Source organism: Synchiropus splendidus, chromosome 14 (assembly GCF_027744825.2).
Source record: "Synchiropus splendidus isolate RoL2022-P1 chromosome 14, RoL_Sspl_1.0, whole genome shotgun sequence".
NCBI lineage: Eukaryota > Metazoa > Chordata > Actinopteri > Syngnathiformes > Callionymidae > Synchiropus > Synchiropus splendidus.
In genome coordinates, this window is record NC_071347.1 from 3980724 (window position 1) to 4003963 (window position 23240).

A 23240-nucleotide genomic window follows, 5' to 3' on the forward strand; every position below is an offset into this window, starting at 1 on the left:
AACAGACCTTTTTCATCTCTAAAATTCAGGCTTCTGACTCTCTAACAAAACCATGATCCAGATGAGCAGGGATGGATGCATGTTTATGACCGCCTCAGCACTCAGGAGTGACGACAGATGACTGAGTGAGCACCAAACACAAACCACAAAGAAAACCACACTGCTTGTCTGTTCAAATGTATTTGGTGTATTATCATAAGAAGCACCTCATAGCCGCACTGTTGTACTCTGAAACGGTGAAATGTTTTCAAAGTGATTAATACGGGTTCTTGGAGGTGTGATCCATGATGGTCATCAGCGATGCCCACGTCTCCTTGGCAGTGGGAAGGATTTGGTTGGCAGGCAGGATGAAGCCGTAGCGACCAGTGTCCCTCAGCTCGAAGGTGTAGGAGTACTTGATGCCCTGGTTGTAGGTCCAGTCGATGGTGCCGCCACTGGCCTGGTCTAATTTAACAGGTCAACGTTAACAGATTTAACATGAAAACGAGAACAAAAAACAGAGTAGCATTTAATGCTTTTCAACATCTACTTCAAATGAACTTCTTTATGGAGGCTGGAGTAAATGAAAGAATATGCTCGGATGTGACCAAGGCATATGCTTCAAGGATCCAAGGCAGATAAGTGAAGATAATGATCCAAGCAGATTCTACCTATCTCCCTGTCTGACTAACACTTCAGCACTGTGTGAAGAGACCTCTGTAACAGGAAGTACTAACTAGAAACACTTCTTTTCTGACTTCAGACCAGATTTTCATACCAGACGCTCGATATTCAGCTCTGAATTCTAAAATATTTTCTGGAATAGACTGATGAAGATGTCCATCTGATTTTTTGAATGGTGTTCAAGATCTAGTGAGAATGATTTTTTGGAAAAAAAAAAAAAGACACAATTGCTATAAACTGAAAGGAGCCACTAATAAAATAAAATAAAATAAAATAAAATAAAATATCTGTTGTGTTAAACTTGACAAACAAGAAGAAGTGAAAATGTGACACTTACAGATGGTGTTTATGATGCTGCCATATCTGTAGTAAGTACCATAGAGGGAGGCCAGGTCATCGATGGCCTTCTTCGCCAGACTGTGCTGCAGTGGCAGATGACATGTGTTAGAAAAATGTTCTTTTGGTGGGCAACCATTTTGATTTACAGATTTTTAAAACTTGAATTTAGTTCACAGAGTGTCCATATTACCAGCTCAGCCTGGTCCTTGACTGGGGTCCTGGTGTAGCCGTAAGGGTACATGAGCATCTGGGAGTAAGCATGGATGGAGATGAAGGCCTTGATGTTTCCATGGGACTTCACAAAGTCCACAATGGACTTGACTTCAGACTCAGAGTGGGCACGGGGGCCACGGTAAGTCTCAGAACAAGGGCTGCCACTGGCACCAGGTCCTACACACAATCCGAATTTGTTAGTGGTCTAACCTGGATTAATCTAAAGATGCACATCACTATACTGTACCTCCAAAACCAGCATCCCAGTTCCTGTTGGGATCAACTCCAACACAGCTGGATCCAGAGTTGGGCTTCCTGGTCTTACGCCACATTCGGTTCTGGAGAAGACGCATTATTACACGTGTTACATTGAGATTGAGAATGTCCTGTATTGGAAATCACAAAGCCAAGACAGAAGCAAATTGCCGTCCCCAAAACAGCATGTTCACTGACGTGCACAACAACAACATGTCACAAGATACCAAAAAATACACAGACAAACAACAAGCTTGCTGGCAGCGTCTCAAAACTACTTGTTCAATCTTCTAGTCCAGAGGTGGGCAATTCAATACCCTAAGGGGCCAGGATATATATCGTGACCGTTGAGAGGGGCCGTCTAACCCAAAGAAAGAAGGTTGGAAATAAGAATCAAGTGATGACATCATGTGTGGTTATGAAATTACACTTTAAACAGCACAGAAAATGTTGGTTTCTTGTGTTTTGTTAATTCAAACCGCATTCTATTTAAAGCTTCTCAATGTCTTAAAAAGCCAACAGAAAAGACAATTAAGAAAAAAAAACACTCCACCCCCGACCTGATTTATTACCTTGCCTTACTAGAAATACTAGGATTGTACCAGCATTTCATACCGCCAAGAATAACCGATTACACCCTAATGATACTCTCACTTAGTGATGGCCCAGTGAGGCTTCATGAAACAGTGTCTTGCTCAGTAGGTGGCGTTGTTGGTTTAAAAATGAGAGAAGTTTCATTGAAATGGCTGTTCAAATCCAAAGATTTTTGAGCAGAGAGTGCCATCTGGTGGGATGTGAAAATAAGGACACTGTTTCATGAAGCCTCATCCGCCCATCACCACTCTCACTGCAAACCAAAATATCATCAGAAAACACCAATGTTCAGTAACACCTCCAACACCCTGTCAAGTTACACACTAATGTCGACAGCCATCGCTCTTCTGGAGGATTATCTAAAACAATGTTCTTGTTCACGAAATGCTTGAACTCACATTAGTCTGTGTGTAGGCAAAACCGTCAGGGTTGGTCATGATCTCCAGAAAGATGTCCATCTTGTTGAGGATGGCGGTGAGTACAGGGTCTCTGCCATAATCAGTTGTGATCTGAAATCAACAGATTGTCTGTTTCACTGTCATGAAAATATTAATATAGTAAGGGGAATGCAGAAAGGGTGTTTTTGTGAGAACCTTCTTGGCAAACCAGGTTCCGCTGGCCTGGGTGATCCACTCCCTGGAGTGAATTCCAGTGTCAATCCAGATGGCAGGACGGTTGGTTCCACCTGTGCTGAACTGTGAAGAAAGCAAAGTCAGCATTTAAAAGTGCAACGACAAATGAGGAACACCGTCATCAATTAAGGGGTTTTATGGACATTCAGTTGCCGATGGCTTTCAGAAAACAGACACATTTCATTGGTTGCATCAAGTCCTATAAAGCGGTAGATCATCTTTCTTTTACTTCCTGTTTTCTTTGGCTGTCGTCATTAGCTCAGTCGTCTCAGCATTACTTTTCAACATTGTGATAGACATGCTTTTTGAAATGGCACAATGATTTTTCTCTATGTTTACTCCATGTTAACTTTCATTAATGCAATGTCTCCTCGTGACAACGACTGCAACCACTCACACTATTTCCCCTCGATTGCAACATGATAAAATAATGTTTTTTATCCTGTTGGTTCTCAGATTGTGTATGACAGATGTGTGAATCCAGACTTTCAACTCGCAAAACACATCGGTGCGCCTTAATCCCCCCAAAATAATGGGGACCCACTGGCAATTTTGCGTCTTTTAAAGACACACACCACTGCATGCACTGGCAATTGTACGTTTTTCAACATAAGGAACCAGTATTGCATGTGTAGTGCACATAAATCTTCCGTAAACCAGTGCCTATCTTTTCCACAACTTGGAATATGAACCCTCTCCCATGTATGATGAGTATAAGGACGATAAGAAAAAGATCTCCATTGTCTGTGCCTTACCTTCAGCACATTGAGTGGGCGACCCTCGTAGCTGTGCCCGATAACAATCTTGCTGACCAAGGTGGGATTTTCACTAACCAGCATGTTCTGGAAGCTGTAGATCTGAAACACAGACAAAACTCTTTTCATTCAACATGAGATTCCCCTTTGTTTGTTTTTTTGTGATGATGAATGAACCAGAAAGCAGATCCAGTCAGAAAACAAAACTCATTGACGGACCTCAGAGATGGTGTGATAGTTGGAGAAGTCAAAGCTGTCAGTGTCCCTCGGCTGGATATCACGGGCGGCGACTTCCATCTCTTCCTTCTCCTCATCCAGCAATGTCTGTATTTAAGATTGAGAGTTATTTAACACACCTCTTGCTGGGAGTCTTTGCCTGCTCAGGTGAAGGGTTGCTGCACTACCTGCAGATCCTCAATCACGATGGAGTACTGGAGTTCCTGGGACTCCAGGAGAGATTTGACAGACTCCAGAGAGTTTCTGGGAACCCTGATGTCCACAGGGGTTTCCAGATCAGTCACTGCTCTCCAGATGTCCAGCTGAAGGCACATACAAGATCATATTCATAGATTGCATTGGCAATAGCTGTGGTGATGGTTATGCTGTGTGATGATGATGATGATGGAGATGGATGATGCAAAGATGGGAGTGACAATGGTACACAATAATGAAGATTATAATAATGCTGGTAATGGGGATGATGGTTATGACAGCCAAGACAAGACAAACAGATAGTGCTGATGCAGTTAGGATCCTATATTTCAGAAAATGCTTATGACATGTTTCGAATAATAAAAATAATACGCAGGCACCTCAAGCTCCACCATCTCCTCCAGCTGCTTGAGAAGCGACAGATGCTCTTCATCCTTGGGGACGATACGAAGAACCTGATGTCTGGAAAAAGGGGATGAGATATTTTCTTCAAATGATCAGATCATCATCATCATCATCATCATCAGATCATCTGCACGCCTGTTTCTGAACAGTGCTTCCGCATCACACGCCATTTCACAAGTGTAGTACCATTGTTGGTATCTGCTGTATGTAGTTATGTTTACCAAAACTGTGCAAATACATGAGACACCAGTGAGGATAGAGAATGGCTCCAGAGGCCAGTGTAGACAGAACTTGGCACGTTGCTTTATTCTGGGAGAATGGTGCCTTATAAGAGGATTTTTTTTGTACATGTAACCCGCAAAAAAAAAAAAAATTCTCACCTCAGACACAAGTCTTTAATAATTTTGAGACCCAGGTGTCATTTAGTTGGTTTAGTAGCTGAATATATTTGTACCATCCTGGAACAGACAAGATGAAGTCCACTCTATATTCTATCTTAGTCGTGAGGGACTTCCTTCACATGCAGAAATTGTTACTGTCAGTTGTGTATAAACCAACATCATGTGATTCACAACCCATCAATATATTTATTTTGATCTGTTTAATGCATTTTATTTCATTTGAATATATAGAATGACCCAGTTGCCTTCAGTGATAACGCCACATTATTTAAGAGATAGAAACGCTTGTATCTTCTCCAACACTATTACTGCTGTGCTCTTTAATAGACCAAATTTTTAAAATAATTCTATCTTTCAACTTTTGAATGACAACAGCTGAAATGTCTTTAGTTGTATTCTTTTCAAATTTGAATGTAGGTAATAAACAATCACCCTGGTAAGTCTGCTACTTGAGGCACTTCAACTGTTTCGGATATCTCTGGACAGAAAAGTTGCCTCACAGAAGCGTAATCTCAAACAAGGAACGGACTCATTTTTGCAAGCTCACTCACCCCTCGAACGTCTCTCTGGCAAAAACAGCCGCACACAAAGCAGCGAGAAGAATCAGCACCCTCATCCTGGCCAACAGTGACCGTGCGACCCCCAGTGCCTCTTATAGCAGAGCACCTCTCTGCTCAAGGTGATGGAGGCACCTGTTCTTTTTCCCACGGCGACCTGATAATGAAGTATCAACAGGAAGGTACTGTTGACAAGATGGCTGGAGATGATTTCACAAAAAAGAAAAAAAAAAAAAACAGGAAGACATTTCTTCTGCTGTTTGTTTCCTTATTTTTGATGAAGTCAATGCTTTGAAATTCAAAGATAAAACTATGAAAATATAGGTGTGAATCTTTGTAAAAAAAAAAATATTTTGTAAGAATTATGATCTAAAATTTGTCAGCAGAAAAATAAAATAATTTCACATGATTGTGCATAATCTGAAAAGGCCTTGTGCCGGCTGGTCTTGAAGTCGTCACACTGAGAACCAGCATTTGAGTGTTTTCGATTAGACATAACGGTGTACTGGCAGGAAAATAACTCACAATCAATTCTGAATCGTAATGACTTGTCTTCGTATCTATCGATAGATGTTTTCAGCGGATGAGCATCACCATGACTCAGCAGTGAGTTCACAGCATCTTCCCTTTATTAATACACTTGATGGACATTAGGTAGAGACCAAGTTTTAGTCATTACTTGACTTCAGCAGACTATTCAAACATTACATAAAATGAGGCGTAACATTGGCTCACTAAGTCAGTCATTTAAAAAAAAAACATTTGTGGCATTTGAAGAAGAAAAGGTGAATAGAGTACATTTTGTTAGACACTGGGTTTTTCGGCAGATAGAATGAACATAGCTTCTAATATTTAATCTGCAGATTAGATTAGACTGCCTTCAGGTATTTGACCACATGCTGATGCTGCCCCACAGTTTGTACATTTGACTTATGTAAGGCGTGTGGCATGGAAAATACAGAGAGCATGTGGAAGATCACACCTGCTGGCCTTTTTCACAGTCATTTGAAGAGGCAGGAAATTCCGCGAATCCACAAATGCACCACTAAATGGTTTTACTCAGCTAACTTATGACAAAAAATGACTGTTTGTTTGAGTTTTACTTAAACATGCAGTTTCTTCAGTTTATTAACTAAAGAAAACGGAGTGTTTTTTATTGAACCAATATATAGAATGAAATGCAGTGGCGGCTGGTCAGTAGAGGGCGCCACAGTATGTCAAAGACATTTCATAAAGGTGTACCACCACAGATTCTCCCAGAACATGTTCTCAACATTTGTGAATGCATGGCTCAAAGTGGCTGAAGGCTGCGATTCACTGCTGCAACACTTGGGGGCGGTAATGAGCAAAAAAGGGTATTGCACTTCAACCACACTGTCCCTCGCTGTGCGTCATGTTTACCCCATTTCAATGTTCATTTAAACAAGAGCAGCTCATAGAGTCATTCCATGTGGATCTTTAGTCATCACATGTGCATTTCAGATCATGCTGTATTATTTTTATTTTGTTTTGGAGCATGTGTTTAAATGTCTTATTGAGAAATGATACTGGATTAAAGAAGTGGAATTGTTTAAAAAAATCCTTTTTATATATGTTTAGTTGAGCTTAGATAGTTTGTCGCAAGGGCAAATAATCATTTATCAAAAAGCTAATGAAGATAAAATAATGCAAGGCAAGTCACTGTCTCAAAAATAAAGAGTTTTGAAAGCAGAATTTTCAGAATTGTAAGTAAGTTATCATGTTCATCTTTGTATTAGGAAGCATCACCCCACAACAGGAATGAAACATGTTATAAGGCGAGCACTAATGTTAGTCAATCCATTTCGGTGAATAGTTTGCTTTGCCACAAGGGGGCGCTAAAGGTCAAAGGTCAAATTTTCAGTGTCGTGGTTGGGATAATGAGAGCAGATTGTAATTCCAATTTTTCTTGTGGTTCTTTACCAGTGCAAGTTCCCACAGAAACTCTCACCTAAGTGGTTATAAGATAAATGGCAACTTTAATCAACTTGTTACGTTATTCTACCTTTTCAGCACGTTGCGTTTGGGTGAAAATGACGATAGTGAGAGACTTATCTGAATTCAAGACGGCCTTGTTTTATTTGTTTGAGTTGCAGAAACTCAGTAACCATGGGTCAGAGGGGAGTGCTGGAGCTTATTCCAGCAGTCATTGGGCCAGAGGTGGGAATACACCCTGGACAGGTTCCCAGTCCATCACAGGGCACAGTGTTTATATATCAACAGTCAATAAAACAGTTCACAAGAGCTGAGAGTGTATATTGTCATTGACATTTAACACAACACAACAACTTAAAAATGGCTGTCATTCCACACACATTCCATTTACCCATGAACTGGCCTACTTGCAAGCTCCATTGAATAAAAGGACTAACAGTTGCCAATAACATGCATATTTTTTTTGCAGTCTAAAGAAATTCTGCATTCAGAACTCGGGATTTGTATGGCAGCACAGGTGATGACGTCCGGGCTGAACTGCACCACTCTGGACACCCCATAATGAGGACTGAGCACGGACTGGTTCGCTGTTCATGTAGGCTGGAGTCAAAGACGCCGTTTAAAGTCTCTGGAGTCATAGTGTTGGGCGAATACTACCTCAGTCACATCTACGGAGCATATGCTCTGTTTCTGTGTGTGGCGTTTGCCCTCACCAGCAGAATGTTTTGAAGAATTTAGAACATGGTAAGGTGTGTAGTCAGCAAAGCAGGGTGAAAAAAACTTCATCAAGTGTCCTTCTGTCAGAAGCAGAAGTTTCCACTTGAGCTTGATATATTTGGGACACATATCACAGTTCAGTAGAGCCACCTGCTCCCTCTCTGTCTCTCTCTCATGCTGAGTGACTCCGAGCAGGAAGTGAAAGTTTTAGGCCAACCTAATTTATCAAATGCAAATCTGAGAAGTTACCTCAAATGCTCTTTGTCACTCAAATCAGAGATGAATCTAATGACAGAAATTAGTTTGCAATCATTTCTTCTTTAAAAATAATAGTATGAATAATTTTTTCCATTCATACAACAGTCAGAGAGGTTTTCTGGGAAATGTAACTGGAACTAAGCTCGTGTCAAGTTTCAAGACAAACATCTGTATTTTACTGGATCTGCAATCAAACGTAACTTGTGTGTTTAGATTGTAACGTTGTGTTCCTGTGACACTTTCATTCAAGGTTATGACCTTTGACTGGAAGACTGCAAGGTAACTTGGTAATCTATTTCAGCTGTGAGAGATTCTCGGGATAGAGATCGACTGACAGGAACAGGTGAACAGAGGGCTCTGAGAGCTGACATGTTGTTGTGTCATTGTTGAAACACACAATGAGCTTATTTGAAGTTTTTTCATGATGGATATGTTCATTGTGAATGTCTACAAAAACATTCCATCATGATATGAACGCATGATGTGATATTATGCACGACATGATATTATGTAGATCAGTCAAGTTTTGACTCATCCAGGTCTTCCAGGTAACTTCCACAGCACTCATCAGACAACATCTGCACTGTAGCTTCCTGATCGACACCTGGTCTTCATCTCTTCATCTACGTTTGCCAGGCCTACCGATTCTATGTTGCTACCAGTTCTATGGTGCGCTCTAGTGATGGGTAGATGAGGCATCATGAAACAGCATGCATGGTTGATAAGACAGTATCCATTTCAGATGCCACCAGATGGCGATCTTGATTTAGAAATGATGTGCACCTTTTTGCAGCGGACAGTGCCATCTGCTGGTATTTGAAGATCAGGACACTTTCAGTTTCATGAAACCACATCAACCCTTCGATGCAGTCTTGAAACCTCCTATCACATAGTGTACTGCACATGTTGAGGTTCTTAGGTCCAGTGGTCCAGAATGTCATCTAGTGGGCTCAGAAAATAGGGACAGTGTTTCATGAAGCCTCACCTGCACATCACTACCTATACGTCAGCATTATTCAGTGTGGAAAATGGAGGATGACTCACCAGCATGGCCCTTGTTATATAGGAGGCTTCCCTGCTCCCTGCTGGATGGCAAGTAGCTTGGCCAAAATGGCTTTACACAGTTCAGAGAACAATAGTTACATGTAGGTAGCCTTCCATGAGGTACTCTATTCTGAATTATATTGGTTTCTTTACATACTTAACATCAAAGACACCAGTTGAGACATCAAACAACATCTATCCTTCTACTTCTGCCACATGAACACCAGTGAAACTCACAATGAAGTGCATTCCCCTCCAGAGGCTGCACTCTAGACAGTGAGTGTGTGAAAGCTGCTGTGAGGGGAAACACCAGGACATGTTGAGGACACACACACTTGACTGACTCACTGTGTTTGCATGTGTGTCCTTCCTCTCTGCTCGCGGCTCTTAAGAGCTCCCACTTGATCACTGAATGTCCACAAGACGCCGGCACCACAATGATGATGTCACTGAGTCCACTGCTGCTCACCCTGGGCCTCCTTGTTCACGGTGAGACTCTTCTGGAGACTTTGACAAGCAGCTTCAGCAGCAGGACGTTCTTCTGGAGAGAGACTGAAAGATGCAGCTTCATCCTTCTCTTCTCTGACTTCAAGAAATGATGCTTCTGTCTTCATGTTGATCTCACTGGACCTGACTCCACAACTCTTCCTCTATCTTTTCCAGGTTCATCAGGAGACATCGTCCTGACTCAGACTTCTGGATCTCAGTCTGTAGCTCCAGGACAGACTGTCTCCATCACCTGTAGAACAAGCTCAGATGTTGGCGGCTACCTCGCCTGGTATCTTCAGAAACCTGCTGAAGCTCCTAAACTCCTTATTTATGCCGCTTCGTCCCGTTGGTCTGGAGTTCCAGATTGCTTCAGTGGACAAGGGTCAGGGACACAGTTCACTCTCCATCAGCAGAGTCCAGCCTGAAGATGCAGGAGTTTATTATTGTCAGCAGGGTATCAGTTACCCGCTCACACAGTGAAACAAGGTCGTACAAAAACCTCCGTCAGCTGGAGAGGAACTGATCTGACTCCACTGCTGCACATGAGTGGAGACACTTCACATCAGCTTGAGTTCAGACTGAAGAACTCTGAGAAGTTGACGACACATTTGCACTTTTTCTCCAACACATTTATTAATTTTTCTGTCTTCACTACCTCTAAACTTTCTCTAAATATTTCTGCTGATTCATCACAAAAGACTCTTTTAAACTGACCCCACACAAGTTCAGAAACTTTATTAAGATTTATTTCATTTCACTAATAATGTTGGACATGATATGATGATGATGTTCTCAGTCAAGTTCATAAATATCTCATATATATCGTAGTTGTGGGTGGTTTGTAAGATGATCAAAAGGAAGATACTCAAGTGACATTGTCTCTCAATAATGAAACAATCATAACAACACTCACGTTTCAGTGTCCAAACTCTTCTGCTCACCCTGGTTTATTTTACATGCTTTCTCTGGCTGCTCTGTTGACGTCACTGTGCTGCTGCGATTATGATCTTTCTCACCTGTGAGACCAATAAAGGCTTTTCTTATCTGATCTCAGAGATCAGATTGAGACACCACTAAACAGAGCTGAAACCAAAGATGTGATGAAGACGTCTTTATTGTCATGAAGTGATCCAAACTCCAAGAAACAAAAGAGTGAAGATGTGGTCAGAGAGTGAGCGAGGGACAGAAGCAGAGAGCTGCTGGAGTCCAGGTGGCTCTGCTCAGGACTGGGAACACTGCTGTCTCCTCAGTGTCTCTGAGACTGGAGTCTGGGAGCCCTGGGTGGCCTCACAGGTCACAGAGCCCACCTTCCTCCACTGGTCAGAAGGGATGGTCAGAGTGCTGGTCCAGCTGTAGTGGCCGTCCTTTCCCAGCAGCCCGGGGCTCTGGCTCCCCTTCCTGCTTTGGCCGTCCACCTTCCAGGACAGAGTCCAGCCTGAGGGGAAGCCCTTGTTGGCCAGACACACCAACGTGGCCTGCTCTTGCTGCAGCTCCTGGCTGGAGGGGGGCAGCACGGTCAGGCTGGGCCGGAGGTCACCTAGGAGACAGTGCTCACCTCAGATCATTGATGCTTCTCATCACACACGTTTCACGTGAAGGAAGGTGGAGGAGGGAAGGGAGGGCACAGAAGAGGGGGGAGGGAGGGTGGTGTGAAGTAAGAAGGCAGTGAGAGAGACAGGAGGAAGATAGGAAGGAAGTGGAGATGCTTTTGGTGAGGATGAAGGAAGGATGAAAAGAGGAGGACTTACAGGAGAGAGAAGAAAGAAGAGGAGAACAGGAAAGAGATGCCATAATCAGGTTGGAGGGAAGTGAGAGAGGTTGGAAAGAAGTTGATATGAGGGAAGGGAGAACTGCTGCAGGACCAGCGGATGAAACCAGTCACGAAGGAGAGAAGTGCACTTAAAGAATCCCCCTAAACTCTCTCTGTGTCTCTCCCTGTTTAGTCAATTTCATTTCACATCACAATAACTTCAAGACAAGATTTTTTTTACAAAAAGAATTAAAAAAACTACATTTGTATTAAAAGTCACATGAGTGAGAAAAGATTTAAAAAGTGGAAAGCCTCATATGTGATCAAAATTCAGACTTTTGATCGAATCATTTGTTACTTCTGTCTCTTCCTTCAGTCATTTGTATCATCATTTCATTCTTGAATCTAAACTCTCATCAACTCATTCTCTCTTCAACTCTTTCTCTGATTGTCCACTTGTCTGCTGAAGACTCACTTGATTCTCAAATTACCGCTTCAAATTCTTAAAAAATCTCCTTTTTGACTCCTCAATTTTCACTCCAAATGTTTCACATCTACTCTCTATTCCTGAGTAAAAAGAGTGCGAGAGTGAACACTTACTTCCAACCTCCAGTCTGGTTCCTCCTCCGAACGTGTACCACAGTGACACAAAGTCAGCCAGTCCTGCTACAAAAACCACTGCCTCACAAAGTCATGAGAGTCAGACTGAGAGTGAAGCAGGAAATCCTCTTTCTTCTCTCTTCCTTCACTGGCAGAACTGTTGCTGCTGAAACATGTTCTCCTTGTCAGACAGAGAGATGTTGCTGTTTTCTCATCTCAGTACTCAGCAGCTTCTTCATGGAGACACACTGAAGGAGGTGCAGCGTTCAGTGCTGCAGTGTCATGATTCCAAGATCCTGTTTTGACTCCTTCATGTTAGTGAGTTTCCTCAGGGTACTCCAGGTTCCTCCACAGTCTGAAGCACACACACGTTCATGTGCTACACTTCATTGCATGACAAGAGAATATCTGTTCAAAAGGACACTATATTAAGAAGAACCTCTGAAGCTGATCATGAAATCATGAACATGCATTGATAAAAAATCAATATTGATTATATCAATATTCAATATCGGCCAATCAACCTGTGTGAACAGAAACATCCAAAGAACTTAAACTGAAGCATCTTCAACAACTGAGACAACAACCAGTCGACATGTTGAAGCCTTTTGAGTTGAGAGTTCACTCACTGTAGGTTGAACAGGGGTTCGATGCTCATGGTTGCTCTCAATGGAAACGTATGTCAAAGGATGAGATGAGGATCCCGTAAATATTCATTCATTCATTCAATCAAGTGTTGTATTTTGATACCTCATTTCTCGACCACTATAAGTTCCAGAAGGCCTTTCAAGAACCCATTTGTCCTAAATCTGAATCGATTTTTCTCATTGCAATGAATGGAAAAAGAAATAATGCGTTCCAAGCCTTAAAATCGTCTTTTGTAGGAGTGAATGTAGAGTGTCTGCTGCAGGTGCGCTGTTCCTCTATGTGTGTGGCCGCTGCATGTGGGAGGGGTTGCCGAGTGAGTGACGTCTCTCCAGAAGTAAAGAGGTGCCCGGTGCGTGTCCAGCTCTGAATGTGTGCCTCTGTGCAGTTTGGCTGTGACAAAGTCATAAACCAAGTAACGCTCTGTCCCAGACTCGCCTCATCCCTGTCCCAGCTCCAGCCAACAACAGGACATCAAACCCTGGAGTGTGTGCTCCAGCCTCGGAGGTGTGGAGAGCGAGCACCTCCCCTGTGACACTCGACCACGGTCCAGTGCAGAGACAGGAAAGGTTTTACGCCTCAATATGAAGAAAAAACAGTAAATGTCGCTAACGGAAAACGTCTGCATACAGAGGCTGCGTTATACACAGTAACAAAGCGCGTCGTGGGTCAGCGCATGTTATGTTTTTTCCCACTTTTTTTCGGGGGCGTTCGAGTTCTGGATTTTCGTTCGAAATCCGGAGCAAAAAAATCTCTAAATTTTTGTTCGAACTCTGATTTGTTTGAAGTCCGGGACGTTCGAAAACTGAGGTACCACTGTATTTAATTAAACAACAAAACTTAAAATACCCTGAACTATTTTTCATGGCATGAATGACTGATGTGACCTGTCAAGTGTCTCCACTCATGTGCAGCAGTGGAGTCAGATCAGTTCCTCTCCAGCTGACGGAGGTTTTTGTACGACCTTGTTTCACTGTGTGAACGGGGAACTGTAACCCTGCTGACAATAATAAACTCCTGCATCTTCAGGCTGGACTCTGGTGATGGTCAGAGTGTACTGTGTCCCTGATCCTTGTCCACTGAAACGATCTGGAACTCCAGACTCATGGGTTGAAGCGTCATAAATCAGGAGTTTAGGAGCTTCAGCAGGTTTCTGAAGATACCAGGCGAGGTAGCCGCCAACATCTGAGCTTGTTCTACAAGTGATGGAGACAGTCTGTCCTGGAGCTACAGACTGAGATCCAGGAGTCTGAGTCAGGACGATGTCTCCTGATGAACCTGGAAAAGATAGAGGAAGAGTTGTGGAGTCAAGTCCAGTGAGATCAACATGAAGGCAGAAGCATCATTTCTTGAAGTCAGAGAAGAGAAGGATGAAGGAAGAAGCTGCTTCTTTCAGTCTCTCTCCAGAAGAATGTCCTGCTGCTGAAGCTGCTTGTCAAAGTCTCCAGAAGAGTCTCACCGTGAACAAGGAGGCCCAGGGTGAGCAGCAGTGGACTCAGTGACATCATCATTGTGGTGCCGGCGTCTTGTGGACACTCAGTCATCAAGTGGGAGCTCTTAAGAGCCGCGAGCAGAGAGGAAGGACACACATGCAAACACAGTGAGTCAGTCAAGTGTGTGTGTCCTCAACATGCCCTGGTGTTTCCCCTCACAGCAGCTTTCACACACTCACTGTCTAGAGTCCGGAGGGAAGTTTCAGTGGGAACTCAGAGGCGCCCTCTGTTGAGGAAAGTTCAACAATCAACCTTTAGCGCCCCCAAGTTCATTTCATTGTCTTTTTTTCCCTCCCTATAATCATTGTGTTGGTCATTCATTGCCATTCAAATTTGAAATGGAGCAGTGTTATAGTATGTGATGCAATACTCCCACACCGCCTCTACAGGGTCAAGGAAGTGCATTATACTTTCTACTAAAGTAATGAAAGACTTCTGCTTCTTTTACAGAGGAAGGCTATTCCTGTATTGTATAAACCAGATTACTGAGCACAATCTATGAGCATTGTCTGGTTACTAAAGCAAGAATTTTTCATTTTCCCGAGTTTCTAAAGAGACAAACCCTGCTGATCATGTTTAGAGAAATGAACTGCTTCCCACAGTGGAGCAGTTTGGTCACCCCTGGTTGAGAATAACTCCAAATGAGGAGGAGCAGAGAACATAAGGGAATGTCTACTAAGCAAATGCTTGAACCACGCTGAGACAAATGAACACTGCAATATAGAGAGGAGAACAGGTATTTGATGCACAGCTGACTTTTGAGGTTTTTCCTCTTACAAAGCATGTAGAGGTCAGTCATTTTTTTTAATCAAAGGTACTCTTCAACAGTCAGTGACAGGATTTAAAGCAATAATCCAGAATATCACATTTCATGCTATTCAAATAATCAATTTACATTTTATGACATGATATTGGTAGATGATATATCAGCAAAACAGAACTAAATAATTGGTCCAGAAACCTTTGTTTGCAATTACAGTGATCAGACAGGGATCCACTCCTCCATGCAGATCTTCTCCAGAGCCTGCAGGTTTCTCTCTTGTCGCTGGGCAAGACGGAACTTCAGCTCTCTCCAAAGATTTTCTATTAAGTTGAGGTCTGGAAGCTGGGTAGGCTCCTCTTGTACCTTGAGATGACACCTACGAAGCCTCTCCTCAGTTGCCCTTGCTGTGTGTTTTGGGTCGTTGTCATGCTGGAAGACCCGGCCACGACCCATCTTCAATGCTCTGACTGAGGGAAGGAGATCTCACGATACATGGCTCCATCCATCCTCAACATGGTGCGGTCGGCCTGTCCCTGTTGCAGAAAAGCTTCTCCAGAGAGTATCCACCTCAATGCTCCACACTTGGGATGGTGTTCTTGGGGTTGTACTCCTTTGCCTTCTCTACCTTCTTCTTCCTCCAAACATGGCAAGTGGAGTTGAGACAAAAAGCTCTCCTTTTGTCTCATCAGACCACATGAACCTTCCACCATTCCTCTCTGGATCGTCAACATTGTCAGTGGCAAACTTCAGACGGGCCTTGACAAGTGCTTCCCTGAGCAGTGGGACGTTGCGTGCACCGCATTATTTTAATCCATGGTTGCAACACATCCTCTCTCCCATGGTGTCATATATTGACGTTGGGAAAGTTCTATACTGCGTCCTACACAGACGAAAAAGGCAGCCTTCAGTGTTGCATGTTGATGCCTCGGCAGCACGGCATGTGAAAAAAAGACAGAGGGTGGGGGTGGGGTGGTGCTCCATTCATTTTATGCCAAACAACCTGTCAATTGCTATTTAAAGCCAGTCAAACAGCTGTAATTTTTAGTTACAGTGACATTCAGGGACAGTGGGCCCATTTATGCCAAAGGTCCATATTCAGATCAGTGACCAGGTTCTGCCTTGTTCCTCACCTTCCTCATGATCGTTGTTGCCCAACGAGGAGAGATCTTGCCAGGCCCGCCAGACCAAGGGAGATCGTCTTGAACGTTTTCTAATAATGGCACCAACAGTTCTCGCTTCTCACCAAGCTGCTTTCTCTTGTCCTGTAGCCAATCCCCACCTTGTGCAGGTCTACCATTGTATCCCTGACGTCCTTGCACAGCTGTGCTCTGGTCATTGTTGAGCGGTTGGAGGTTGTTTGACTGAGTGTGTGGACAGGGGTCTTTTATTCAGTAATACATACAAGTAATGTACAGGTAAGAAAACTGGATGGCTTCTTAAGGAAAGACTAATAGGTCTCAGAAGCCTTAATTCTTACTGGTTGATAGGTGATAAAAAACATATCTCATGCAATAAAATGTAAATTCATTATTTGAAAATCATCCTGATTTTTTTTATTTTTTATTATTTTGTTATTCTTGTTATGTTTGAGACGCGGAGCGGGACCCAATTGCAGTACTGGAAGAGTCACAGGAGGCTGACAGCGGATCAAATGCAATAGTTTAATCCAACGTCGGCCAGAAATTGTGCTGAAAATGCCACGTCGTAGTTTTATTGGTAGATGGCTCCCAGTAACACGGCATCATGCTGAGCCGACCCCAGGAAATCCTGGGACACCTGCATACTGGATGCAGGACTGACTGACATTTTCTTCAGCCCTTCATGTCAATCACTTCATAAACAGATGTTTCCTCTTAAACTTGATATATTTAGGACAGGAAGATGGGCTTGGTCACAGCTCAGTGGAGCCACCTGCTGTCTCTGTTCATGTCGACTGACTCAGAGCAGGAAGTGAAAGTTTCACACCAACCCACTCTATCAGATGCAAATCAGAGGAATGGTCTGAAGTGGCAGTTGAACAGTTGAACCTGTTGCATTCAGTGATACATGTGGAGACACACAATGCCAGTTAAGACAGACACAGTGGCAGTAGGAGACTCTAGTGGGACGAGAATGCTTAACTGGGTTCCCACGTGTTTGTCATCATTTTGTAGTCATTGCCACGTCATCTTCAAATGTTATTTTCCATCTGTACTGAAATCAGAGAGGTTTACTGGGAAATGCTACTGTGAAAGCATCATGTTAGGATCTCAGACACACGTTTCGGTTTCACTGTTTAAGCACACACACACTCACCTGTGTGTGTTTAGAACACGTAGCAGTGTCTGTCCACGACTCGCTGTTGGTGTCAATATTTATAATAACCATGATTTTCTGAATTGGACGAGTCAAAAAATATCCAGAAAGGGAAAACAGTTACAAATAAATCAAGAAACAGAAGGATCCTAATTCTAGAGAAAAAATATTGAGTCGAATGGATGAAAGAAAGAGAAATGCCCAATGATGTCTGTCAAACAGTCAGGAGTGAAAGAGAAGCAGCAGTCTGAATATGACAACCATCGTCAGCAAGGAGGTACCAAGGAAGCCATCTCAGAGTTGCCAGTGTCCTGACGAGTCATACTCTGCCTCCTTGCCAGCTTCCGCTCAGGACAGATGGCGTGGTGGCCCACGAGAATCCTCCGTGCAAGTTGAGACGACGAGACGCGACCCTCACTCCTAACCACGCATGTCATGGTGTGTCATCTGCTTCTACTGTTGCTCATGTAGGCGCTTGTACGACTCGCAGGTTGTGAGATGCAGGAATGGAGTTGAGAATTGGGTGAGTTGTTGGGCCATTTCAGGGACGAGTTATTTCATAACCCAGAATGCATCAGTGAAGACAGAAGAACATGATGATATATTCAGAAGATATTTCATCATGTTCTAACATGATATATTCAGAATACATGGAAGCAGATTTTCTCAGGCAGAGATTCTGCCCTCTTCTAAACATGATCGGCATTGATGCTCTTACTGTGTCAAACAATCCTCAATTAAGTCGACTGACAGGACTCTGGAAATGAAAATGGACTTCATTAAGTAAAACACTGAATCAGTCTGGGAAAATGAATTACATTAAAAAAGTCAGAAATGATGAGAACTGTTCTTCTCTCTGGTCCATATAAATCACATTTTCAATACAATGAACTTTTCCTAGGACGAGATGACTGATGATCTCAACAGGCTTTCCTCAACAGACGGAGCCTGTGAGTTCCCACTGAAACTTCCCTCCGGACTCTAGTCAGTGAGTGTGTGAAAGCTGCTGTGAGGGGAAACACCAGGACATGTTGAGGACACACACACTTGACTGACTCACTGTGTTTGCATGTGTGTCCTTCCTCTCTGCTCGCGGCTCTTAAGAGCTCCCACTTGATCACTGAGTGTCCACAAGACGCCGGCACCACAATGATGATGTCACTGAGTCCACTGCTGCTCACCCTGGGCCTCCTTGTTCACGGTGAGACTCTTCTGGAGACTTTGACAAGCAGCTTCAGCAGCAGGACATTCTTCTGGAGAGAGACTGAAAGAAGCAGCTTTCACCGTCGTCCTTCTCTTCTCTGTCTTCAAGAAATGATGCTTCTGCCTTCATGTTGATCTCACTGGCCTTGACTCCACAACTCTTCCTCTATCTTTTCCAGGTTCATCAGGAGACATCGTCCTGACTCAGACTCCTGGATCTCAGTCTGTAGCTCCAGGACAAACTGTCTCCATCACTTGTAGAACAAGCTCAGGTGTTAGCAGCTACCTCGCCTGGTATCTTCAGAAACCTGCTGAAGCTCCTAAACTCCTTATTTATGCCGCTTCGTCCCGTTGGTCTGGAGTTCCAGATCGTTTCAGTGGACAAGGATCAGGGACACAGTACACTCTGACCATCAGCAGAGTACAGCCTGAAGATGCAGGAGTTTATTATTGTCAGCAGGGTTACAGTTACCCGTTCACACAGTGAAACAAGGTCGTACAAAAACCTCCGTCAGCTGGAGAGGAACTGATCTGACTCCACTGCTGCACATGAGTGGAGACACTTTAGATCAGCTTGAGTTCAGACTGAAGAACTTGAGAATTTGACTCCACATTTGCACTTTTTCCTCCAACAACAACATTTATTAGTTTTTCTATCTTCATTACCTCTGAACTACCTCTCAATATTCCTGGTGATTCATCAAGTGTCCACGCAAGTTCACAAACATGAATGCATTCATTTCACTTATATTGTTAGAGATGATATGATGATGATGTTCTCAGTCAAGTCTAAAAATATCTCATGTAGCTGTGGGTGGTTTTAAAGAGAATCAAGAGGAAGACACTATGTTCAAGTGACATTGTCTCTCAATAATGAAACATTCATAGCAACAACACTCACATTTCATTTTCCAAAATCTTCTGCTCCCTCAGGTTTATTTTTCTTGTTTTCTATGGCTGATCTGTTGACGTCACTGTGCTGCTGCGATGATGATAAAGGCTTTTCTCATCTGATCTCAGAGATCAGATTGAGACACCACTAAACAGAGCTGAAAGCAAAGATGTGATGAAGACGTCTTTATTGTCATGAAGTGATCCAAACTCCAAGAAACAAAAGAGTGAAGATGTGGTCAGAGAGTGAGCGAGGGACAGAAGCAGAGAGCTGCTGGGGTCCAGGCGGCTCTGCTCAGGACTGGGAACACTGCTGTCTCCTCAGTGTCTCTGAGACTGGAGTCTGGGAGCCCTGGGTGGCCTCACAGGTCACAGAGCCCACCTTCCTCCACTGGTCAGCAGGGATGGTCAGAGTGCTGGTCCAGCTGTAGTGGCCGTCCTTCCCCAGCAGCCCGGGGCTCTGGCTCCCCTTCCTGCTTTGGCCGTCCACCTTCCAGGACAGAGTCCAGCCTGAGGGGAAGCCCTTGTTGGCCAGACACACCAACGTGGCCTGCTCTTGCTGCAGCTCCTGGCTGGAGGGGGGCAGCACGGTCAGGCTGGGCTGGAGGTCACCTAGGAGACAGTGCTCACCTCAGATCATTGATGCTTCTCATCACACACATTTCACATGAAGGAAGGTGGAGGAGGGAAGGGAGGGCACAGAAGAGGGGGGAGGGAGGGTGGTGTGAAGTAAGAAGGCAGTGAGAGAGACAGGAAGCAGATAGGAAGGAAGTGGAGATGCTTTTGGTGAGGATGAAGGAAGGATGAAAAGAGGAAAATTTATAAATTGTTGGAGACGTTGAGAGGGTGGAATGATCAGGTTGGAGAGAAGGAGAGATGATGCAGGATGAGAGGATGAAACCAGTCACGGTGGGATTGAAGGAGAGAAGTGGACTGAAAGAATCACCCTAAACTCTCTCGCTGTCTCTCTCTTCTACTCTCTTTCATGATCACATCATGACAACTTCAAATAAAGATTTTTTTTTACATAAAGAAAATTTAAAAACTACATTTGTGTTAAAAAGTCTTTGCTGACAAAAGATTAAAAATCTCTTCAACCTCATCGTGATCAAAATTCCGACTTTTAATCTAATAATTTCAAAATTTTGCTTCTTCATTCAGTCAAACATTCATTCTCTCTTCTATATTCATCTCTCTTTGTCATCATCATTTCATCCTTCAATCTAAACTCTCATCAACTCATTCTCTCTTCAACTCTTTCTCTGATTGTCCACTTGTCTGCTGAAGACTCACTTGATTCTCAAATTGCCGCTTCAAATTCTTAAAAAATCTCCTTTTTGACTCCTCAATTTTCACTCCAAATGTTTCACATCTACTCTCTACTCCTGAGTAAAAAGAGTGCGAGAGTGAACACTTACTTCCAACCTCCAGTCTGGTTCCTCCTCCGAACGTGTACCACAGTGACACAAAGTCAGCCAGTCCTGCTACAAAAACCACTGCCTCACAAAGTCATGAGAGTCAGACTGACAGTGAAGCAGGAAATCCTCTTTCTTCTCTCTTCCTTCACTTGCAGATCTGTTGCTGCTGAAACATGTTCTCCTTGTCAGACAGAGAGATGTTGCTGTTTTCTCATCTCATGTAGTCCAACGTTCCGGCTTGAGGAGGTCAAAGGTCATTTCTTTGTGGTGTCATCAGCCCAGCTCAAGTTTTTCTCCCACCAGGACTCAGCAGCTTCTTCATGGAGACACACTGAAAGACACTACATTAAGAAGAACATCTGAAGCTGATCATGAAATCATGAACAGGCATTGATAAGAAATCAATATGGATTATATCAATATTCAATATCGGCCAATCAACCTGTGTGAACAGAAACATCCAAAGGACTTAAACTGAAGCATCTTCACAAACTGAGACAACAACCAGTCAACTTGTTGAAGCCTTTTGAGTTCATTGTGTTCACTCACTGTAGGTTGAACAGGGGTTTGATGCTCATCGTGTTGGTTTTTTGATATTTAATTAAATAACAAAACTTAAAATACTGTGAACTATTTTTCATGACATGAATGACTGATGTGACCTGTCAGGTGTCTCCACTCATGTGCAGCAGTGGAGTCAGATCAGTTCCTCTCCAGCTGACGGAGGTTTTTGTACGACCGTGTTTCACTGTGTGAATGGGAGACTGTAACCCTGCTGACAATAATAAACTCCTGCATCTTCAGGCTGGACTCTGCTGATGGTCAGAGTGTACTGTGTCCCTGATCCTTGTCCACTGAAACGATCTGGAACTCCAGACTGACGGGTTGAAGGGTAATAAATCAGGAGTTTAGGAGCTTCAGCAGGTTTCTGAAGATACCAGGCGAGGTAGCTGCGAACATCTGAGCTTGTTCTACAAGTGATGGAGACAGTCTGTCCTGGAGCTACAGACTGAGATCCAGGAGTCTGAGTCAGGACGATGTCTCCTGATGAACCTGGAAAACATAGAAGAGTTGTGGAGTCAGGTCCAGTGAGATCAACATGAAGGCAGAAGCATCATTTCTTGAAGTCAGAGAAGAGAAGGATGAAGGAAGAAGCTGCATCTTTCAGTCTCTCTCCAGAAGAATGTCCTGCTGCTGAAGCTGCTTGTCAAAGTCTCCAGAAGCGTCTCACCATGAACAAGGAGGCCCAGAGTGAGCAGCAGTGGAGTCAGTGACATCATCATTGTGGTGCCGGCGTCTTGTGGACACTCAGTGATCAAGTGGGAGCTCTTAAGAGCCGCGAGCAGAGAGGAAGGACACACATGCAAACACAGTGAGTCAGTCAAGTGTGTGTGTCCTCAACATGTCCTGGTGTTTCCCCTCACAGCAGCTTTCACACACCCACTGTCGAGAGTCTGGAGGGAAGCCTCAGTCTGACCTCAATGGCGCCCTCTGTTGAGGAAATATTGTTGTGCCTACCCAGCAAACTTCAGCGCCCCCTAGTTCAACTAATTTGTTTCCTCTTCATAATCATTGCATCTGTATCACATGGACCATCAGATTCCAGTTAGACTGGTGTTGTACTATGAAATATTTTCTTCAACATTGATGGGAAAATGGTTCGAAAATGAAACGTAGTGTGGAGTAAACTCATTTTTGAGCCACTAACAATGTTTTCACCTGCTCTGCTTCAAACTCTGAATAATTTCAAGGCAGATAATGACCGCGTTGCGTGAGGATGTTTCTTTCTTAGTTCGATCGCCTCTCCGTCTTAATTTTCTTTCATACTGTATGAACCTGAAAACTAGTTTTAACTCACTGTAGTTTGCGAATAAATGAATAAATACATTGAAAGCTGCGAAACATGTTTTTTTTATCCTCTCATGTAGTGAAATAATTGAAGCTGCTGATTCATAATTTTTGATATCCACATATTCCCTGACTCTCCTCATGAACCTGTATGAAAACTCTGTCTCCATTTTTCCTTCCTTTTCTCCTGGACGCCGTCTAATATCACATTAGTGCCAAATGGATAGACTTGTGTGTATGGTAGCTGGTGGGTGATCTTCTGAGGTGATCATAAGAATATGCTTCGCTTCTACTCGAATCATTTCTGACTGTTTGAGGTGGAGAGATGGAATTCATTCTCTATCACGCCTGATGAACATCTCTGCATGATGACGTTCTCTACATCTCCATTCAGACTCCCTTCAGCTAGACACTAGTTTGTGGACAGTTGTATTAAAGGATATTAAAATGTAATCTATGCAGTTTGAAACCAATAGGTGAGATAGAGCGATGTTTCAGGAGCTCCTCTTCAGTTGCGTGATGATAATAATGCAAGGTGTCAAAGGTGCAAATCAGTAAATGCTGCAGCCTCACATCAAGATGGTTCCTGGTACGACTTCAACATGAGACACACCTGTTCTTAGTCAG

The 23240-nt window shown here is 43.4% G+C and overlaps 1 protein-coding gene and 3 gene segments (V, D, J or C); 1 reads left to right on the forward strand and 3 right to left on the reverse strand.

Annotated features, from left to right (window-relative positions):
• Positions 1–169: 169 nt before the first annotated feature.
• On the reverse strand, positions 170–5416 carry LOC128770685 (carboxypeptidase A1-like). The gene is made up of 11 exons (XM_053885462.1): positions 5241–5416; positions 4264–4345; positions 3856–3990; positions 3671–3775; positions 3452–3553; positions 2658–2759; positions 2463–2573; positions 1463–1553; positions 1193–1392; positions 1001–1085; positions 170–444 (listed from the first exon to the last, which is right to left on the reverse strand). The coding sequence occupies exons 1-11, from the start codon at positions 5303–5305 to the stop codon at positions 257–259; spliced, it is 1266 nt and encodes a 421-aa protein (XP_053741437.1). The 5' UTR covers positions 5306–5416; the 3' UTR covers positions 170–256.
• Positions 5417–9655: 4239 nt separating this feature from the next.
• On the forward strand, positions 9656–10187 carry LOC128771368 (immunoglobulin kappa variable 2-29-like). The segment is given in 2 exon segments: positions 9656–9707; positions 9882–10187. Coding segments are annotated over 2 exon segments (358 nt in total).
• Positions 10188–10867: 680 nt separating this feature from the next.
• On the reverse strand, positions 10868–14218 carry LOC128770606 (Ig kappa chain V-V region MOPC 21-like). The segment is given in 4 exon segments: positions 10868–11244; positions 12058–12093; positions 13684–13980; positions 14162–14218. Coding segments are annotated over 4 exon segments (702 nt in total).
• A 5317-nt stretch (positions 14219–19535) lies between these two features.
• LOC128770337 (Ig kappa chain V-V region MOPC 21-like) lies at positions 19536–22048 on the reverse strand. The segment is given in 4 exon segments: positions 19536–19959; positions 20766–20831; positions 21537–21818; positions 21997–22048. Coding segments are annotated over 4 exon segments (717 nt in total).
• Positions 22049–23240: the final 1192 nt, after the last annotated feature.